The sequence below is a fragment of the Lepidochelys olivacea genome (assembly GCF_965140295.1).
Source record: "Lepidochelys olivacea isolate rLepOli2 genome assembly, chromosome: 7".
Taxonomy (NCBI): Eukaryota; Metazoa; Chordata; order Testudines; family Cheloniidae; genus Lepidochelys; species Lepidochelys olivacea.
Window position 1 is genome coordinate 51,877,273 of NC_140417.1, and position 19,378 is coordinate 51,896,650.

Consider the following 19,378-nt stretch of genomic DNA (forward strand, 5'->3'; position numbering starts at 1 on the left):
TGACCCCCAAATCTTTTTCAAAATCACTGCTTCCCTGAATAGTCCCCTGTCCTGTAAGCTTGACCTCCCCCTGCTTTGCAGAAAGTGCAGCACTTGTATCCAGCACTGGTCAAGCCAGAGCACACCAAGAAACTCCCACTTCTGACCTACATTCTTGGCTCCCAGCTGTATACTTTTACACTTATCTGGGTTAGAACACAGTGTTTGCTTGCACCCAGTTTACCAAGCCATCCAGTTGACTCTGTATCAGTGACCTGTTGCGACAAAATGGGAATTGTCCATAACATTGTATGGATGATGTGCATGCCAGGGACTTACCTGACTAGGGCTTGCTAGCCAGTGGGTGCAGAAGGGTTAAAATGCTCCTGGGATGAAGCAGAAGACGTGAAGTTTTTGGAATACCTGTCTGGGGTGGGATGAATGGGCCATTAAAGACAGTATGAAAGTGACCCATCTCAATGGAGGGTCCAAAAGACAAATGGGAACGCCACTGGCCAGGCCATTCACACCTAGTAACCACCAACCAGAAGGAAGATTCCCCCTTCACACACACCTTTCTGCTGGGAAGCAGAGAGTTGCAAAACAATGGGGAAAGGTGGCAGGGAGCTATGTTAAGAGCTGGCCTTTGGAGAGACAAACAGCTCTCACCTGGAATAACTGCAAGGTCTGAGGCTTTTTTCTGCAGCCACATTAGGAGAGCAGCAGCCATGAGCCAAGAAGCAGAAAGTCACATCTTCACATTTCATCTAAATTACATTAAAACAACGAAATATCGGGCTGTTAAGAAGGCGATCCTGTCCTAATAGTACCAACCACCACCAGATAAAGAAACAGATCTTCAGATGCTTAAAGAAAACTGTTTGATAGTTGCGATTATTAAATCTATACTTCTATTGTTTGGCCTTTATGGTCCCTGCTTCTCTATTGTTTATCTGTAAGGTTTCGGTCTGGTTCTTTGATTTTTTTTCCTGCCTGTTGCATAATTAATTTTACAAGATCAATTAATTTTACACCATCAATTAAGGTGGTGGGGTATGATTGGGTAAAGAATTATTTTGCAATATTAGGATTGGTCAAAGAATTATCTTGCAATATTTATGTAAAATGATTGGTTAAGCTACAGCTAAGCAGGACTCAAATTTCACAATATAAACTGGGGTTCAAAATGAAGTTCTTGGGAACCACCTCCAGGACATAGCCCAAGATCAGAGCTGCCAACATCCTGCAAGCTATATCACACAGAAGCTGGAGTCCTCAGATGACCTGATCCTGACTGGCCACCAGGAAAAGTTCATCTACCTTATTAGAGTGTTGAGCATTGTATTCTTAGCGTGTGCATTCTGTTCTGGTGATTGTTAATATATAGAGGTTAAGGATATTACTCTGTAAGGCTCTTTCACCGGTAAAAGGTCCCATAAGACCACAGAAGGTTACATCCTGAGCCCTAGGAACAGGGTATGGGTGGGTGCCTTAATTAAGAGGGTTATGCCTTGAGCCCTAGGAACAGAGTAAATGAGGGTGCCCTAGAGTGTGTGGGTGACATGACAAACAAAACAGAAATAAAAGACAGAGACAACATGCATTCTGTGGGCAGCTTGACTGGGTAGAGCCCTGGCTTTCAGCCATATGGACTGTCCGAACGTTGGTTTCCCTCTACTGGCATCAGGACTTTCATATTCTGTAGGCCAGATGACTACTAAAGCGTTACCTTGTTTTTGAAAAGGTTGTCTAGTGTCTCTGCAAATACCTACAGCGAGCACTGCTATTGCTGGGGGCAGACAGCTCAATTTCAGAGTTGTGGACCTGCCCTGTTGAGCTGTGTAGACCGTTGATGTTTGGCACATGAAAGGGTCACTCCAGGCTGGGGCACAGACCAAACCCTGTGAATCTGGCATACCTGTCCTCTTCATTATTTACTACTCCCCCAATCTGCCTGCACTTCCTATCCCAACAAGTTCTAACTGAGCAAGTTTCTAAACTAGGTGAGATAGGAAAGATTTGTGGTGTGCTTTCAATCATGACCGGGGCTAGATCCAAGTCCTGCCCTCCATGGGAAAACAGAAGGCCAAGCCCACCAGGTGATAAAGCAAGTGTTTCCAGCCTGGGTAATGATGAGGCAGCCTCATAAGCAGCAGTCTCTAGCTACCCTCAGCAATAGTTATTTTCATCTCCCTCTCTTGCCTGATGCTGGATGCCAGGGATGAGAATACAGATTCCCTAAGATGTGTCCAAACTGCTGCCATGAGGGGCATGTCAAAAATTGGACTAGTGGATTTGGATCCCAGGATCGAGTGAGAGTTAAATATGCAAACCAGTTTCACATAGTTGCAAAAATAAATTCTGTGGTTATGACCACACAAGCTATAAATTCTAGTCTCCCTTAGTGGATAGCATTGATGGGAACTCTCGCTGCTGAAAGCTGTGATACAAGAAATATTTTGTTGGCGAGAGACAACCTTTTGAGCTTCACAGAGCTTCTTTAAGTCTGGAAAAGGTAACCAGAGTATCACAACTAAATACAAGCTGGGACAGATTGTTAAAGCATAAGAGATTAACACACTGCAAGAAACTATTTAAAATGAACAGGGCAATTAACAACCTTGCAGTCATGGGAAAAAGGAGGATTACAAGGTTACAAACTGTTGTAATAAGCCATAAAGCCAGGCTCACTGGTGAGCCCATGATTTTTAGGCCATGTCTATGCTACACAAGATACAATGGCATAAAGCCACCGCAGTTAGTGTATTGTTTGTGCATGTGCATACTTGGTTCCTTGTGTCGGCGCTAAGCATACTCACCAGGAGTGTTGTGTCAAGGCACAGTGTGATGCACCATGGGCAGGTATCCCAGTGTGCAATCCACCGCTGTCTAACGGTGTCTTTTGGGAAGTTCTGGCAATGCATATTGGGGCAGAAAAGTCGTGCAGGGATGACTGCAAACAAGGGGTTAACTTCACAGCTTGCAACTGTCTCCACCACATAATGTCATCTATATCCCAAAATTTTTGCATTTGTTTTAAAAATCCCATGAACCTATGCAGCCCTCCTCACTGTCTGCCATCTGACAGCAGTGTGGAGTCTGCCCAGCTCTGCACGATTGTCATAAGCATTGCACGTACAGGATGCACTATCCTCTGGCATTTCCAGAGCCACAAAACCACCAAATCAGTGGAGAACATGCTGATTTCTTGGAGGATGGATTGCCAATTCAAGGTTGTAGGTGGAGTTCACAGAGGAGCCACAGATGATGGAGTGCTGTTTCTGGGCCCAAGGAATGAGCACTGCCTGATGGGATATCACCACCATGCAGGCTTGGGATGACAAGGAGTGACTGGAGAGCATTGAAAGGTGCTACCTGGCCCTGTTGTTTGGGTGTCTCTTAGGAATTGTATGCTGCTTCATGCACATTTTATTAATTTTGCAGCACTTGCTGCACATTTGATTATTACAGTATTTGTCACTGATCCGACAAGTTGTGTCCCATTGTACAGTAACAAGTGGGTGCTTTCAGAACTGCTAGGCAGGCTGTAAGCATATGTTGTGAACTAATGAAGATGAATTATTTTCCAGACAGGATTTTATTCAGTCAGAAACCCAGTGCAAAGAAATCTGTACCATTTAAAACCAAATACACTAAAAACTTAATAAATTAATGGAACAAAACTTAAGGGGAAAGAACACTGATGTCCATTTTACCCACACCTACAGCAACCGAGGCTCTCACAGGTCAGTGCATATGAAACTGAGGTTGTCCTTAATGTGCCTCGGGGTGGAGTGGTAGGGTAGGGATGCAGCCCCTTGTGGAATGCCTTGTGGAACATTGGGGGATATCAGGAGGTGCTGCAGTGGAGTTCTCCATTGACTGCAAAGTGAGACGAGCCTTGGATTGAGGAACCTGTAGGTCCGCAAAAGTCTGCAGCACCTGTGTTTGCTGCCAGAAAAGCCCACAGCATCCTGGTTCATCTCCTTCTCCTTTTCCTTCTGGGACTCCTGGGCCTCTCTTTCCTTCTCCAGGCTGTCTGCAGTGTTCACCCTCCAGGTCCTGTGCTCACACCTTGATGCAGCGATGGCTTGCAGGATCTCACTGAACATGCCATCCCGGATCCTCCTTTCCCCTCAACTGGCACAGGTGTCCCACAGGTGTGGAGTGGGAAACCCACAAGGCCACAACGGCAGCAGAGGCAGATAACCCACACAAGTACCACTGTTGATATAGTCCCAATTGGAAGTGAATGTTAGATTCAGAACTCCCTTCTCTTGTTCCCCTAAAGCTTTAAACAAGACATGTTTGTGCTTATTGACACTTCTGCTTTGGAATGCTTGTGCATGACCCCCCCCACTCAGCACCAGACAAGGTGAGTACAGCCCACCAGGGGTGAACGAAATGCGGAGGAAACTGCTTGGCTCCATGAAATCGAGTACAGGGCAATGGCATTGAATATTGGCAGTTTTCCAGACACAGTAGCGATTTTAGCCGATCTCTCACTCCTGAGGCTAACAAAAGGCACACAGAGCACAGCTCCTGTTGGCATCACAAAGCCACCCAGACCCGGACAGAATCACACAAGATTAGGGTTGGAAGAAACCTCAGGAGGTCATCTAGTCCAACCCCCTACCCAAAGCAGGGCCAACCCAACTAAATCATCACAGCCAGGGCTTTGTCAAGCCAGGCCTTAAAAACCTCTAAGGCTAGAGATTCTACCACCTCCCTAGGTAACTCATTCCACTGCTTCACCACCCTCCTAGTGAAATAGTTTTCCCTGATATCCAACCTAGACCTCCCACACTGCAACTTGAGACCATTGCTCTTTGTTCTGCCATCTGCCACCATTGAGAACAGCCTAGCTCCATCCTCTTTGGAACCCCCTTTCATGTAGCTGAAGGGTGCTATCAAATCCCCCCTCATTCTTCTCTTCTGCAGACAAAATAAGCCCAGTTCCCTCAGCCTCTCCTCATAAGTCACGTGCTCCAGACCCCTAATCATTTTTGTTGCCCTCCCCTGGACTCTCTCCAATTTTTCCACATCCTTTCTGTAGTAGGGGGCTCAAAACTGGACGCAACACTCCAGATGTGGCCTCACCAATGCCAAATAGAGGAGAATAATCACTTCTCTCAATCTGCTGGCAATAATCCTACTAATGCAGCCCAATATGCTGTTAGCCTTCTTGGTAACAAGGGCACACTGTTGACTCATATCCAGCTTCTCGTCCACTGTAATCCCCAGGTCCTTTTCTGCAGAACTGCTGCTTAGCCAGTCGGTCCCCAGCCTGTAGCAGTGGATGGGATTCTTCCATCCTAAGTTCAGGACTCTGCACTTGCCCTTGTTGAACCTCATCAGATTTCTTTTGGCCCAGTCCTCCAATTTGTCTAGATCACTCTGGACCATATCCCTACCCTCCAGCATATCTACCTCCCCCCCAAAGCTTAATTACACCCTCAGCAAGTTTGCGGAGGACAACCATCCCATCATCCAGATCATTAAATGAAGATGTTGAATAAAACCGGCCCCAGGACCAACCCCTGGGGCACTCTGCTTGATACCGGCTGCCAACTAGACATCAAGCCGTTGATCACTACCCGTTGAGCCTGACGATCTAGGCAGCTTTCTATCCACCTTAGAGTCCATTCATCCAATCCATACTTCTTTAACTTCTTGGCAAGAATACTGTGGCAGACCGTATCAAAAGCTTTGCTAAAGTCAAGGTATATCACGTCCACCGCTTTCCCCATATCCACAGGGCCAGTTATCTCATCAGAGAAGGCAATCAGGTTGCTCAGGCATGACCTGCCCTTGGTGAATCCATGTTGACTGTTCCTGATCACTTTCCTCTCCTCCAAGTGCTTCAAAATGGATTCCTTTAGGACCTGCTCCATGATTTTTCCAGGGACTGAGGTGAGGCTGACCAGTCTGTAGTTCCCCAGATTCTTCTTCTTCCCTTTTTAAAACATGGGCACTATATTTGCCTTTTTCCAATAGTCCAGGGTCTCCCCCGATCGCCACCAGTTGTCAAAGATAATGGCCAATGGCTCTGCAATCACATCCGCCAACTCCCTCAGGTGCACTGCATCCGGCCTCATGGACTTGTGCATGTCCAGCTTTTCTAAATAGTCCTTAACCTGTTCTTTCACCACTGAGGGCTGCTCACCTCCTCCCCATACTGTGCTGCCCAGTGCAGTAGCCTGGGAGCTGACCTGGTCTGTGAAGACTGAGGCAAATAAAGCATTGAGTACCTCAGCTTTTTCCACATCTGTCACTAGGTTGCCTCCCCCATTCAGTAAGGGTCCCACACATTCCCTGACCTTTTTCATGTTCCTAACATACCTGTAGAAACCCTTCTTGTTGCCTTTCACATCCCTTGCTAGCTGCAACTCCATTTGTTCTTTGGCCTTCCTGATTATATCCCTGCATGCTCTAGCAATATTTTTATGCTCCTCCTTAGTCATCTGTCCAAGTTTCCACTTCTTGTAAGATTCCTTTTTGTGTTTAAGCTCACTGAAGATTTCTCTATTAAGCCAAGCTGGTCACCTGCCATATTTGTTATTCTTTCTGCACATCGGGACGGTTTGTTCCTGCCCCCTCAATAAGGCTATTTTAAAATACAGCCATCTCTCCTGGACTCCTTGCCCCCACATATTAGCCTCCCAGGGGATGCTGCCCATCAGTTCCCTGAGGGAGTCATTCTGCTTTTCAGAAGTCCAGGGTCCATATTCTGCTGCTCTCCTTTCTTCCTTTTGTCAGGATCCTGAACTCGACCATCTCATGGTCACTGCTGCCCAGGTTGCCACCCACTTCTACTTCCCCTACCAAATCTTCCCTGTTTGTGAGCAGCAGGTCAAGAGGAGCACAGCCCCTAGTTGGTTCCTCTAGCACTTGTACCAGAAAGTTGTCCCCAACACTGTCCAAAAACTTCCTGGATTGTCTGTGCACCGCTGTATTGCTCTCCCAGCAGATGTCAGGGTGATAGAAGTCCCCCATGAGAACCAGGGCCTGTGATTTGAAAACTTCTGTTAGTTGTCTGAAGAAAGCCTCGTCTACCTCATCCTCCTGATCTGGTGGTCTGTAACAGATGCCCACCACGACATCATCCTTGTTGCTCTCGCCTCTAAACTTAACCCAAAGACTCTCAACAGACTTTTCTCCAGCTTCATACTAGAGCTCTGAGCAATCATACTGCTCTCTTACAGACAGTGCAACTCCTCTACCTTCTCTCCTCTACCTGTCCCTCCTGAACAGTTTAGACCCATCCATGACAGTGCTCCAGTCATGTGAGTTACCCCACAAAGTCTCTTATTCCGGTCACATCATAGTTCCTTGACTGTGCCAGTACTTCCAATTCTTCCTGCTTGTTTCCCAGGCTTCTTGCATTCGTGTACAGGGACCTAACATAACTAGCCGATTGCCCTACTTTCTCAATATGAATCTGGAGGCTTCCCCTGTTGCACCCTCCTCCTTGTATTTCCTCCCAGTATCCCACTTCCCCACATACCTGAGAGCTTAGGTCTCCATCGCCCGGCAAACCTAGTTTAAAGCCCTCCTCACCAGGCTAGCAAGCCTGCCTGCAAAGATGCTCTTCCCTCTCTTCATTAGGTGGATGCCATCTCTTCCTAGCAATCCTCCTTCCGAGAACAACATGCCATGGTCGAAGAATCTAAAGCCCTCTCTGTTACCACTTGTGTAACCATGTATTTACTTCCACAATTTCATGGTCCCTACCTAGGTCTTTTCCTTCAACAGCAAGGATGGACGAGAAACGACTTGCATCTCAAACTCCTTTATCCTTTGTCCCAGAGCCACGTAGTCTGCAGTGACCCACTCAAGGTCATTCTTGGCAGTATCATTGGTGCCCACATGGAGAAGTAGGAAGGAGCAGCGGCCCGAGGGCTTGATCAGTCCGGGCAGACACCCCATCACATCCTGAATTCTAGCTCCAGGCAAGCAGCACACTGCAAGTTTCCCAGTCTGGACGGCAGATGGATGACTTCGTCCCCTTAGGAGGGAGTCCCTGACCACCACCACCACCCGTCTCCTGCTCTTGGAAGTGGCGGTATGCTGCTAGCCTATGCACTGCAAGGGTGCCTGCTGAAGTTATTGCTGAGTGCAGTGGGAAAGTGTCCTACTGAGGAGGAAGTAATAAGGCCGTCATCCCTAGAAACCTTTGGGATAGGATTGCAGAGAGCCTCCATGGCAGTTTCACCAAGATCTCTCAGGAAGATTCAAGGAACATCTCGGTCTACATAACTGCTTCGCATGCCCTCCCCCATACTCACCTCCCCTGCCTTGCTTAACTCTAGAGGGCACTGAAAAGCAGATAATAATGCTACCTCTTTGTTGCACCACGATCTCCTCTTGTACAAGTAAATTAATGAAAAGTTGATAGTTGTGTCCTGTTAAGATAGGAGCAACATCAGTATACCATCATAATGGGAAATACAATTACACTATGTGACAGGGTCGGGCCAGATGGCTACAGGAGAGTAATACAAGGTAGATATATTAGCCCCAGGTTAAGTAGGTCCCTTTTCACTGGTAAGGTAACAGGGAAGGTTCCAGAGCAAGCAGGAACCTTCTGGAGACAATTAAGACAGACAGGCTGATTAGAATACCTGCAGCCAATCAAGAAGCTGTTAGAATCAATTAAGGCAAGCTAATCAGGGCACCCAGGTTTAAAAAGGAGCTCACTTCAGTTTGTGGTGTGCGTGTAAGGAGCTGGGAGCAAATGGCACTAGGAGCTGAGAGTGAGAAAGCATACTGTTGGAGGACTGAGGAGTACCAAGCATTATCAGACACCAGGAGGAAGGTCCTATGTGAGGATAAAGAAGGTGTTGGAAGGAGGCCATGGGGAAGTAGCAGAGGGAATTGTAGCTGTCGCACAGCTGTTCCAGGAGGCACTCTAGACAGTTGCATTCCACAGGGCCCTAGGCTGGAACCCAGAGTAAAGGGCAGGCTTGGGTTCCCCCCAAACCTCCCAACTCCTGGTCAGAGACCAGGAGGAGGGGACCCGGACTGTGGGTTCACAAAAACGGCCAAACTAAGGGCTGCTGTGAAGCTCCAAGGAGAGCAAATCCGCCAATAAGTGCAAGACCCACCAAGGCAGAGGAGGAACTTTGTCACAACACTTACCTGATGTTACTTCCCCTACATCGGGCTCACCCATGCTCGAAAGCTGGGACTGCAATGGAATCTCAAACAGGTCCTGGCTCGTGGCATAGCTGGACCCCCCAGTTGCATGTTTTCCACCCTCTTCTTCCTCCACCTCCTCACTGTTCACATCAGGGGCCTATCGCTCAGGCTCCTTGGAGGTATCCCTGGTAGTCTGTGGGGTGGTGATGGGGTCTCTGCATAGTATGGCATGTGGCTCTTTATAAAAGCGGCAGGTCTGCAGCTTGGCAATGGATTGACTGTTGGCCTCCCTGGCCTTCTGATACACCTGTTGCAGTTCTTACACTTTCACACAGCATGGTGCTGGTCCCTGTCATACTGCTTCTCCTGAATCCTCCATACAATCTGCTCATGGATGTCCAGGTTCCTATTACTGGTCCATAGCTGTGTCTGCAGAGCCTCTTCTCCCCACAGGCCCAGGAGATCCAATAGCTCGTCTACTCCAATCCAGAGTGCCTGGAGCACGTAACCGGCATGGTGAGCTAGACAGTTGCACACAATAGAGAGCTGCTCGGTGTGCTCGTCAAGCCAGGTAATCAAGAAAAGACATTTCAAAAATTCACAGGGCTTTAAAGAGGTGGTGGGGAGCCTTCCAGTCTCTGTGACCCCTGGACAGTGGAGTTCACAATCGTGATAAGAGCGGTCAGTGTCTGGCATTGTGGGACAGCTGCTGGAGGACTGTTAGGGTAGACATAAGTAACGCAGTGTCTACATTCATGCTGCAGCCACCTCCATACATCGACCATGGCTCAGTGCCCCTTGGGGAAGTGGTGGTGCTGTGTTGCTGTAACAGGGTGCTTACATCAGCAGGACACATGCTTAAGTGTAGACACATGCACAACTAGGTCAACAAAAGGCAGCTTAAAAGACCCAATTTTGCATGTAGACCAGGACTTCAAGTCCAGCAGAGTAATGAACTTATGTTCCCAGGCTCATTTTTTGAAGGTGTTGTGCAGGTTTCCTTTGAGGATGAGGACTGAGAGGTCAGACATGGAGAGATCACTGTGGGAAAGGCATTCCCCACAAGTGCCAGGGTGTTTTGGTCTTAACATTTTTCTGTGTGAGTTTGCCCACACTGGTGTTGTGGGGGCATTTGATGCATGGGATGAGGTATACCCCAGGTTGTGATAGACATATGTAGGACCCATGGATCCTAAAAAGTGTTATGGGGGTACTGATCATCTTAACAGTGGAGCTATGTCTGTAGGTTTTGCATCCAGTTGTTCTGCCAGAGTCTGGTGCCTCTGAGTTGGTGGGTCCTGGTCTGTGGGGAGCTTGCTTCTGATACTGCAGAGATATTAATTGCCCACTTCGTTTAAAATGGTTTCTTGCAATGTGTTAACCCCTTATGTTTAATCTGTTCCAACTTGTATTTAGCTGCGACACTGAGGACCTTTCCCAGACCCGAAGAAGTCCTCTGTGCAGTTCTAGAACTTCTCTCTTCCACCAACAGAAGCTGATCCAGTAAAAGATATGACCTCACTCACCTTGTCTCTCTAATATCCCGGGACCAACACGGCTACAACACCACTGCAAATAAAAAATATTTTAACAAGCTAGAGGTGACTTATTGCAACCCTTGAGTGATAGGCAATTAGGAGTCACCAAGTCACAGGAGCCCTCCACAAGCACATATCCCTGAAGGTAGGGAGCTATACACAGAGTTTTAATAGCTTTTAAAGTGGCAGACAGAGGGAAGGCAGCAGCACAAATTTCCTAGATCTTAGCCTCACTAACCCGATGATGCCAACTTACCAACACGTCTATCCCAATGTGAATAACGTTCTTCAGGTAGCCCAACAGCTTGTGAGCTTTCACCAGGTCCACACTGGGCGGGTCCTGCAGGGGGCGATATCCCTCCACCGGATAAGTGCTGGAGTGTTAAGAAAAGTCTACTAGCCAGAATGCAACAGAAGACCTGCACCATTGGCTCCGCAAGGAGACTGCCATGCATGTGCTATATTATACAGTCCATATATTCTCTGGTCAGAACTTGAGGCCACCCCATGCTTTCCAGTCCTTGTGCCAAGCAGGGAACTAGGGTGACCAGACAGCAAGTATGAAAAATCAGGACAGGGAGTGGGTGGGTAATAGGAGCCTATAAGAAAAACACCCAAAAATCGGGACTGTCCCTATAAAATCAGGACATCTAGTCACCCTACAGGGAACAGACATTCCAAGAGGCCACAAGGAAGTACAAGTATTTCAGACTTTGCTCACTAAAGTACCTCTGGGATCATCAGGCCCGAGAGCCGCGCAGCTATGGGCTGCCATTCCCAACCCTCCCACCAACACGTGAGGCACTTTTGCCATGCCAAAAGATACATTAGAGTGCCCTCAGCCCGGAGGGGAGGATGGGAAGGGCCCGTAGCAAAGGGGGCCCACACTCCTGGCCCCCTTGGGACTTCTACACTTTGAGTAAGATACAGTGAAGGGATCTTGGCACTCAAGAGCAGTCAGCCCACAGTTGAGGCAGCATTAGACCCACTTCATTTCAGAGCAAGTGGAACACCCCCAGTACAGGAGAAGGCACTTCGTATTGCCCACCCTGCTTAGCTTCCGGCCCAAGGGATGGCGAAGAGCACATCTGAGTAGGACAAGTGAGGGCAAGATCGTGGATTGCAGAGTTTGGCCTGTGCACTCAGCACCCCTCACCCAGAATGGTCTAGGTACCGGTTGTTCTTCCCCCAGGCTTATTGTGAAAGGATATCGGAGTGGGCGGCTGCCGAAGTTAAAAGCGACTGATTCTTTGAAGGAGAGGCTGATAGCAGGGAAGTACGCCATGCCAGCTCCCCTGGTGATGTTATCGAAAGCTGTTCCCAGAGGCACACCATTCCTGAAAGAGGAGACAGCCCCCACTGGGGTTTAACCAGCCTGGAAGAGGTTAGTGGTTCATCCATCTCAGGGACCATGTTTGGAGGAGGAGGCAACAGACCACGGGCTTCTCTTATTTACTATGATCACACAGTGAAGGGCAGATGTGCACTGGCAGATTTGGAAATCAGCATCAAGGGCCCATGAATCCACACCAGACGTGTGCTCCAGAATCTCATTCAGAAAATGTGTCTCTAGCCCTTTTAATGCTGAGGTAACCCTGAAAACATGAATGGAGTGTGAAGCAATAATGGTATCCAAGACACCACAGATAACACTCAGAGAGTGTGATTTTCCCTGTTCCTCTATGTCAGTGCCCCACAGATCTCAGATTCCTCAGCCACAGCATTCAGCTTCAGCTGTGGAATTCACCTGTGCTGTATCAGGCTACCCACAACCTGTTTCCTGTCCCCCTGCCTGGCTGGGACCTGCCTGCAGCTGCCTCTTGGGCCCCAGTGTATGCTCCCTGCACAGATCTATGGTGCTAGGCAATGGGGGTCAGAGAGGTAGAAATGGAGCCAGGGAACCAGAAGTGCAGCCAGAGCAGCCAGGCAGCTGCAGATGAGCTGCTGATGCTGGCTACAAAGTGCCCCCGCTCCAACACAGATTGGCAGGGCTGGGCATAATCAGTGCTGCCAAGGCCCCTGCAGTCAGCAAGCACAACAAGAACCCAGCATCAAAATCAAGCAAGTTAGGTTGAAGAGGATTTTCTCCAGAGCCATGGCTGTGGGCCTGGAAATGTGAGGGATGCCACAGACAGACCATGTTAGCAGTGCTATGGAATTCAGTCCCATTGTGCTACAGAGTGTTTGTGCTATGCCACCAGCGTAAAGCTCACAGGACAGCTCACATGTGGCAGGGGCCTGGCCTGGGACAGGCATTGCAGGGTAAAACTTTGCCAACCTGTTTAGCAAGGAATACTGCAACGGACACACCTGGGTGAAGGACGTTCCCTCCAGCAGGGCCTGGTCTGCAGACACTGGGCACCCACAGCGCCCCTGAACTCTCAACAGCAGCCACTCCATAGGCTTTACTTTTCAGCACCAGAAAGTGTCCTGCATTTGGCTCACCAGGTCCAGCAGCAATGTGTTCCCATGGTGCCACTCCCAGGTGTTACAGTGGCAGTTCCCAGCAGGAGGAAGCAAACCCTGGTGCCAATGTTACCAATGGTTTCAGAGTAGCAACCATGTTAGTCTGTATTCTCAAAAAGAAAAGGAGTACTTGTGGCACCTTAGAGACTAACTAATTTATTTGAGCATAAGCTTTCGTGAGCTACAGCTCACTTCATCGGATGCATAAAGCGGAAAATACAGTGAGGAGATTTATATACACACAGACCATGAAAAAATGGGTGTTTATCATTGTAAGGAGAGTGATCACTTAAGATGACCTATTACCATCAGGAGAGTGGGGTGTGGGGAGAAAAAACCTTTTGAAGCGATAATCAAGGTGGGCCATTTCCAGCACATTTCCAGGAGTTAACAAGAACATCTGAGGAACAGTGTGGGGGGGGGGAGAGGGAGGAAGGGTAAGCGGGAGGAATAAACAAGGGGAAATAGTTTTACTTTGTATAATGACTCAACCACTCCCAGTCTCTATTCAAGCCTAAGTTAATTGTATCCAATTTGCAAATTAATTCCAATTCAGCAGTCTCTCGTTGGAGTGAAATAGTAGAAAAGCAGCATCACTTGCCCCATAACCTCAGCCGTGCAGAACACAATGCCATCCACAGCCTCAGAAACAACTCTGACATCATAATCAAAAAGGCTGACAAAGGAGGTGCTGTCATCATGAATAGGTCGGAATATGAACAAGAGGCTGCTCGGCAGCTCTCCAACACCACTTTCTACAAGCCATTACCCTCTGATCCCACTGAAGGTTACCAAAAGAAACTACAGCATTTGCTCAAGAAACTCCCTGAAAAAGCACAAGAACAAATCCACACAGACACACCCCTGGAACCCCGACAAGCGGGATACCGGGAGGAAGCACAGGCAGGAATGTCTGTGAGGGGAGGGCTCCTGCCTCATACTGGGAATGAGGGGCGATCAACAGGTTATCTCAAGTGCTTATATACAAATGCACAAAGCCTTGGAAACAAGCAGGGAGAACTGGAGGTCCTGGTGATGTCAAGGAACTATGACGTGATCGGAATAACAGAGACTTGGTGGGATAACTCACATGACTGGAGTACTGTCATGGATGGTTATAAACTGTTCAGGAAGGACAGGCAGGGCAGAAAAGGTGGGGGAGTAGCACTGTATGTAAGGGAGCAGTATGACTGCTCAGAGCTCCGGTACGAAACTGCAGAAAAACCTGAGTGTCTCTGGATTAAGTTTAGAAGTGTGAGCAACAAGAGTGATGTAGTGGTGGGAGTCTGCTATAGACCACCAGACCAGGGGGATGAGGTAGATGAGGCTTTCTTCCGGCAGCTCACGGAAGCTACTAGATCGCATGCCCTGATTCTCATGGGTGACTTTAATTTTCCTGATATCTGCTGGGAGAGCAATACAGCGGTGCATAGACAATCCAGGAAGTTTTTGGAAAGCGTAGGGGACAATTTCCTGGCGCAAGTGCTAGAGGAGCCAACTAGGGGGGGCGCTTTTCTTGACCTGCTGCTCACAAACCGGGTAGAATTAGTGGGGGAAGCAAAAGTGGATGGGAATCTGGGAGGCAGTGACCATGAGTTGGCTGAGTTCAGGATCCTGACGCAGGGAAGAAAGGTAAGCAGCAGGATACGGACCCTGGACTTCAGGAAAGCAGACTTCGACTCCCTCAGGGAACGGATGGCCAGGATCCCCTGGGGGACTAACTTGAAGGGGAAAGGAGTCCAGGAGAGCTGGCTGTATTTCAAGGAATCCCTGTTGAGGTTACAGGGACAAACCATCCCAATGAGTCGAAAGAATAGTAAATATGGCAGGCGACCAGCTTGGCTTAATGGTGAAATCCTAGCGGATCTTAAACATAAAAAAGAAGCTTACAAGAAGTGGAAGGTTGGACATATGACCAGGGAAGAGTATAAAAATATTGCTCGGGCATGTAGGAATGATATCAGGAGGGCCAAATCGCACCTGGAGCTGCAGCTAGCCAGAGATGTCAAGAGTAACAAGAAGGGTTTCTTCAGGTATGCTGGCAACAAGAAGAAAGCCAAGGAATGTGTGGGCCCCTTACTGAATGAGGGAGGCAACCTAGTGACAGAGGATGTGGAAAAAGCTAATGTACTCAATGCTTTTTTTGCCTCTGTTTTCACTAACAAGCTCAGCTCCCAGACTGCTGCGCTGGGCATCACAAAATGGGGAAGAGATGGCCAGCCCTCTGTGGAGATAGAGGTGGTTAGGGACTATTTCGAAAAGCTGGACGTGCACAAGTCCATGGGGCCGGACGAGTTGCATCCGAGAGTGCTGAAGGAATTGGCGGCTGTGATTGCAGAGCCATTGGCCATTATCTTTGAAAACTCGTGGCGAACCGGGGAAGTCCCGGATGACTGGAAAAAGGATAATGTAGTGCCAATCTTTAAAAAAGGGAAGAAGGAGGATCCTGGGAACTACAGGCCAGTCAGCCTCACCTCAGTCCCTGGAAAAATCATGGAGCAGGTCCTCAAAGAATCAATCCTGAAGCACTTGCATGAGAGGAAAGTGATCAGGAACAGCCAGCATGGATTCACCAAGGGAAGGTCATGCCTGACTAATCTAATCGCCTTTTATGATGAGATTACTGGTTCTGTGGATGAAGGGAAAGCAGTGGATGTATTGTTTCTAGACTTTAGCAAAGCTTTTGACACGGTCTCCCACAGTATTCTTGTCAGCAAGTTAAGGAAGTATGGGCTGGATGAATGCACTATAAGGTGGGTAGAAAGCTGGCTAGATTGTCGGGCTCAACGGGTAGTGATCAATGGCTCCATGTCTAGTTGGCAGCCGGTATCAAGTGGAGTGCCCCAAGGGTCGGTCCTGGGGCCGGTTTTGTTCAATATCTTCATAAATGATCTGGAGGATGGTGTGGATTGCACTCTCAGCAAATTTGCGGATGATACTAAACTGGGAGGAGTGGTAGATATGCTGGAGGGGAGGGATAGGATACAGAAGGACCTAGACAAATTGGAGGATTGGGCCAAAAGAAATCTGATGAGGTTCAATAAGGATAAGTGCAGGGTCCTGCACTTAGGACGGAAGAACCCAATGCACAGCTACAGACTAGGGACCGAATGGCTAGGCAGCAGTTCTGCAGAAAAGGACCTAGGGGTGACCGTGGATGAGAAGCTGGATGAGAGTCAGCAGTGTGCCCTTGTTGCCAAGAAGGCCAATGGCATTTTGGGATGTATAAGTAGGGGCATAGCGAGCAGATCGAGGGACGTGATCGTTCCCCTCTATTCGACATTGGTGAGGCCTCATCTGGAGTACTGTGTCCAGTTTTGGGCCCCACACTTCAAGAAGGATGTGGATAAATTGGAGAGAGTCCAGCGAAGGGCAACAAAAATGATTAGGGGACTGGAACACATGAGTTATGAGGAGAGGCTGAGGGAGCTGGGATTGTTTAGCCTGCAGAAGAGAAGAATGAGGGGGGATTTGATAGCTGCTTTCAACTACCTGAAAGGGGGTTCCAAAGAGGATGGCTCTAGACTGTTCTCAATGGTAGCAGATGACAGAACGAGGAGTAATGGTCTCAAGTTGCAGTGGGGGAGGTTTAGATTGGATATTAGGAAAAACTTTTTCACTAAGAGAGTGGTGAAACACTGGAATGCGTTACCTAGGGAGGTGGTAGAATCTCCTTCCTTAGAGGTTTTTAAGGTCAGGCTTGACAAAGCCCTGGCTGAGATGATTTAACTGGGAATTGGTCCTGCTTCGAGCAGGGGGTTGGACTAGATGACCTTCTGGGGTCCCTTCGAACCCTGATATTCTATGATTCTATTCTCTCTGGTCACTAGATTTCTGACCTAAAAGTGACTATTCTTCAACAAAAAAACTTCAGAAACAGACCCCAATGAGAGACTGCTGAATTGGAATTAATTTGCAAATTGGATACAATTAACTTAGGCTTGAATAGATACTGGGAGTGGTTGAGTCATTTTACAAAGTAAAACTATTTCCCCTTGTTTATTCCTCCCCCTCCCCCACTGTTCCTCAGATGTTCTTGTTAACTCCTGGAAATGTGCTGGAAATGGCCTACCTTGATTATTACTTCAAAAGGTTTTTTCTCCCCACACCCCACTCTCCTGATGGTAATAGCTCATCTTAAGTGATCACTCTCCTTACAATGTGTATGATAAACACCCATTTTTTCATGGTCTGTGTGTATATAAATCTCCTCACTGTATTTTCCACTTTATGCATCCGATGAAGTAAGCTGTAGCTCACAAAAGCTTATACTTAAATAAATAGGTTAGTCTCTAAGGTGCCACAAGTACTCCTTTTCTTAATGTTACCAATGTAATTGCGAGGGAGGGGCCATAAGGTCTTCCCATTCCAACCAGGAAGCTAAGGGCTTGTCTGCACAGCCCCCCACGTGGGCTACAGGGGTGCGAACTGCAGCATGCACTGAAGTGCTGTGATGTAACTGCACTGGACACTGCTGACGTGAACTTAGCCCTGCCATGAGTGCAGGGGACTGGACTAGATGACCTCTCGAGGTCCCTTCCAGTCCTGTGCTTTCATGATTCTATTTCACATTAACATAGTCTTGTGTGCAGAGCAAACTAGGCACCTTGTACTTCATGCCGGCAGCATCCACACAGCAGCTACAGCGCAGCACTGTGGTGCACACTGCAGTTCACACACAAGCAGTCTGTTCTACTCTGCAGCCTTAGAGCATCTTCTCCACAAAGCACCTGCATTCAGTCCTTGCTGTGCATCAAAAATGCCCACCACTTGCTGGACTCCCCTCCTCTGGCCAGCACCCAGCAGCAACTTGCTCCACACCAGAGATTCCCATTCCCTGGAGAGAATACTGCCACGCTCCACTGGGCCTGCTTTGCCAATCAACCAGCTGTCTTAGAGCCAAGCCCAGCAACCCCCAACTTGCCCTGGCCCCAGAGAAAAAGGGGGGTGAGTGTTCTGCCCACCAGCCAGCAGGTGCCTCACAGGAACAGGAGTGCAGGCTGTTACACCATAAGTGCCCCAGAAGAGGGAGCTCATCTACCCTCCATTACACAGCTGCCTGGGCTTGAGTTTAAAGGTGACCTTTGAAGGATTTTTTTTTAAATGAGGTTATCTATTGGAAAGCAGCAAAAAAGGCCGAAAGGCAGCTTGCAAGGGTTCCCCCACCAACATCCCTCCCCCAGGCTGGACGGCTGGGGGGGGTCTGGGTGGTGTATTTGGAGCTCTCACCCTTTAATCAGAGGGCTGGGGATAGACTCTTTAACAAAGAGTTACTGAAGATTAATGCTGCTGTAAACTGAACAGCTGTTTGACAGTCTGACTCAACTTTCACTCTCTGGCCTCAGACACTGTTATTTTACTAGCTCTCCAGCCCCAGAGTCTTCCAGGCTAGACATGAACAGAATTTCTTATGGAAAACAAGCAGAAAAAAGCATTTCTGAAGATACCTTTCAGGCTTTCTGTAGCCACCAGAGAGTGCAAAGAATAAGCCCCATTCGGAGTCTGCTTTGCAGCTCCCTTTAACAGCTAATTCCAGAGCTCTCCAGCTTTGTACCAGCCTTTTAGAAGTTTAAAAGCAACATCTGACACAGACTTGCCCTTTCCCTTCTGCTCACCACTTTGCATGCCTGCAGCAACTCTGCATCTGTCACACAGCTACTGTTGCAGCGGACTCCAAAGCAGCGTCTCTCCCATTCATTTAGTGGAATGGGGCTGGGGGAGTTTTCACAAGTGCAATATTGCAATGGTGCAGAACTCCATGCAGTGCCACAGACACCTGACCCAGAACCCGAGTGATTCCCCACCACGTCTAGCCTGCCTGGTGGCACTGCCCCCCTCCTGGGGGCACAGCCTGAATCCCTGGGCTGCTTTAAGCTGTCTTCACTACAAAGTTAAGCTGGCTCCCACACACACACACAAACCTCTGACCTACATATGAAGGAGCTTAAGTGAGCTGTAGCTCACGAAAGCTTATGCTCAAATAAATGCGTTAGTCTCCAAGGTGCCACAAGTACTCCTTTTCTTTTTGCGGAGACTAACATGGCTGCTACTCTGAAACCCAGTCCAGCTAGCTCATCTGGGGCTATAGGCTAAAGCCCAGGTGCTGCTTTCACTTGGGCTTGTAACCCACGCAGTTTGCAGTACGGAAGCAGGTTCATGCCAGTGGTACTCCAATACCTTCCCACAATTCCTCATGTGCCGAGGACAGGCAAGTTCTCCCATGACTCACTGCAAAACTATCAGAGCATCTCAGC

At 48.3% G+C, this 19,378-nt stretch overlaps 1 protein-coding gene across 4 annotated transcripts in view; it reads right to left on the bottom strand.

Moving 5' to 3' along the window:
- RNF123 (ring finger protein 123) overlaps positions 1 to 19,378 on the bottom strand; it is a 153,037-nt gene that overhangs the window by 110,274 nt on the left and 23,385 nt on the right. For all 4 annotated transcript variants that reach the window (XM_084633756.1, XM_084633755.1, XM_084633754.1 and 1 more), the window contains exons 10-11: positions 11,870 to 11,995; positions 10,915 to 11,029 (exon numbers count right to left, since the gene is read on the bottom strand). In XM_084633756.1, the coding sequence (XP_084489882.1) occupies positions 10,915 to 11,029; positions 11,870 to 11,995 (241 nt within the window). The remainder of the gene's footprint in view (positions 1 to 10,914; positions 11,030 to 11,869; positions 11,996 to 19,378) is intronic.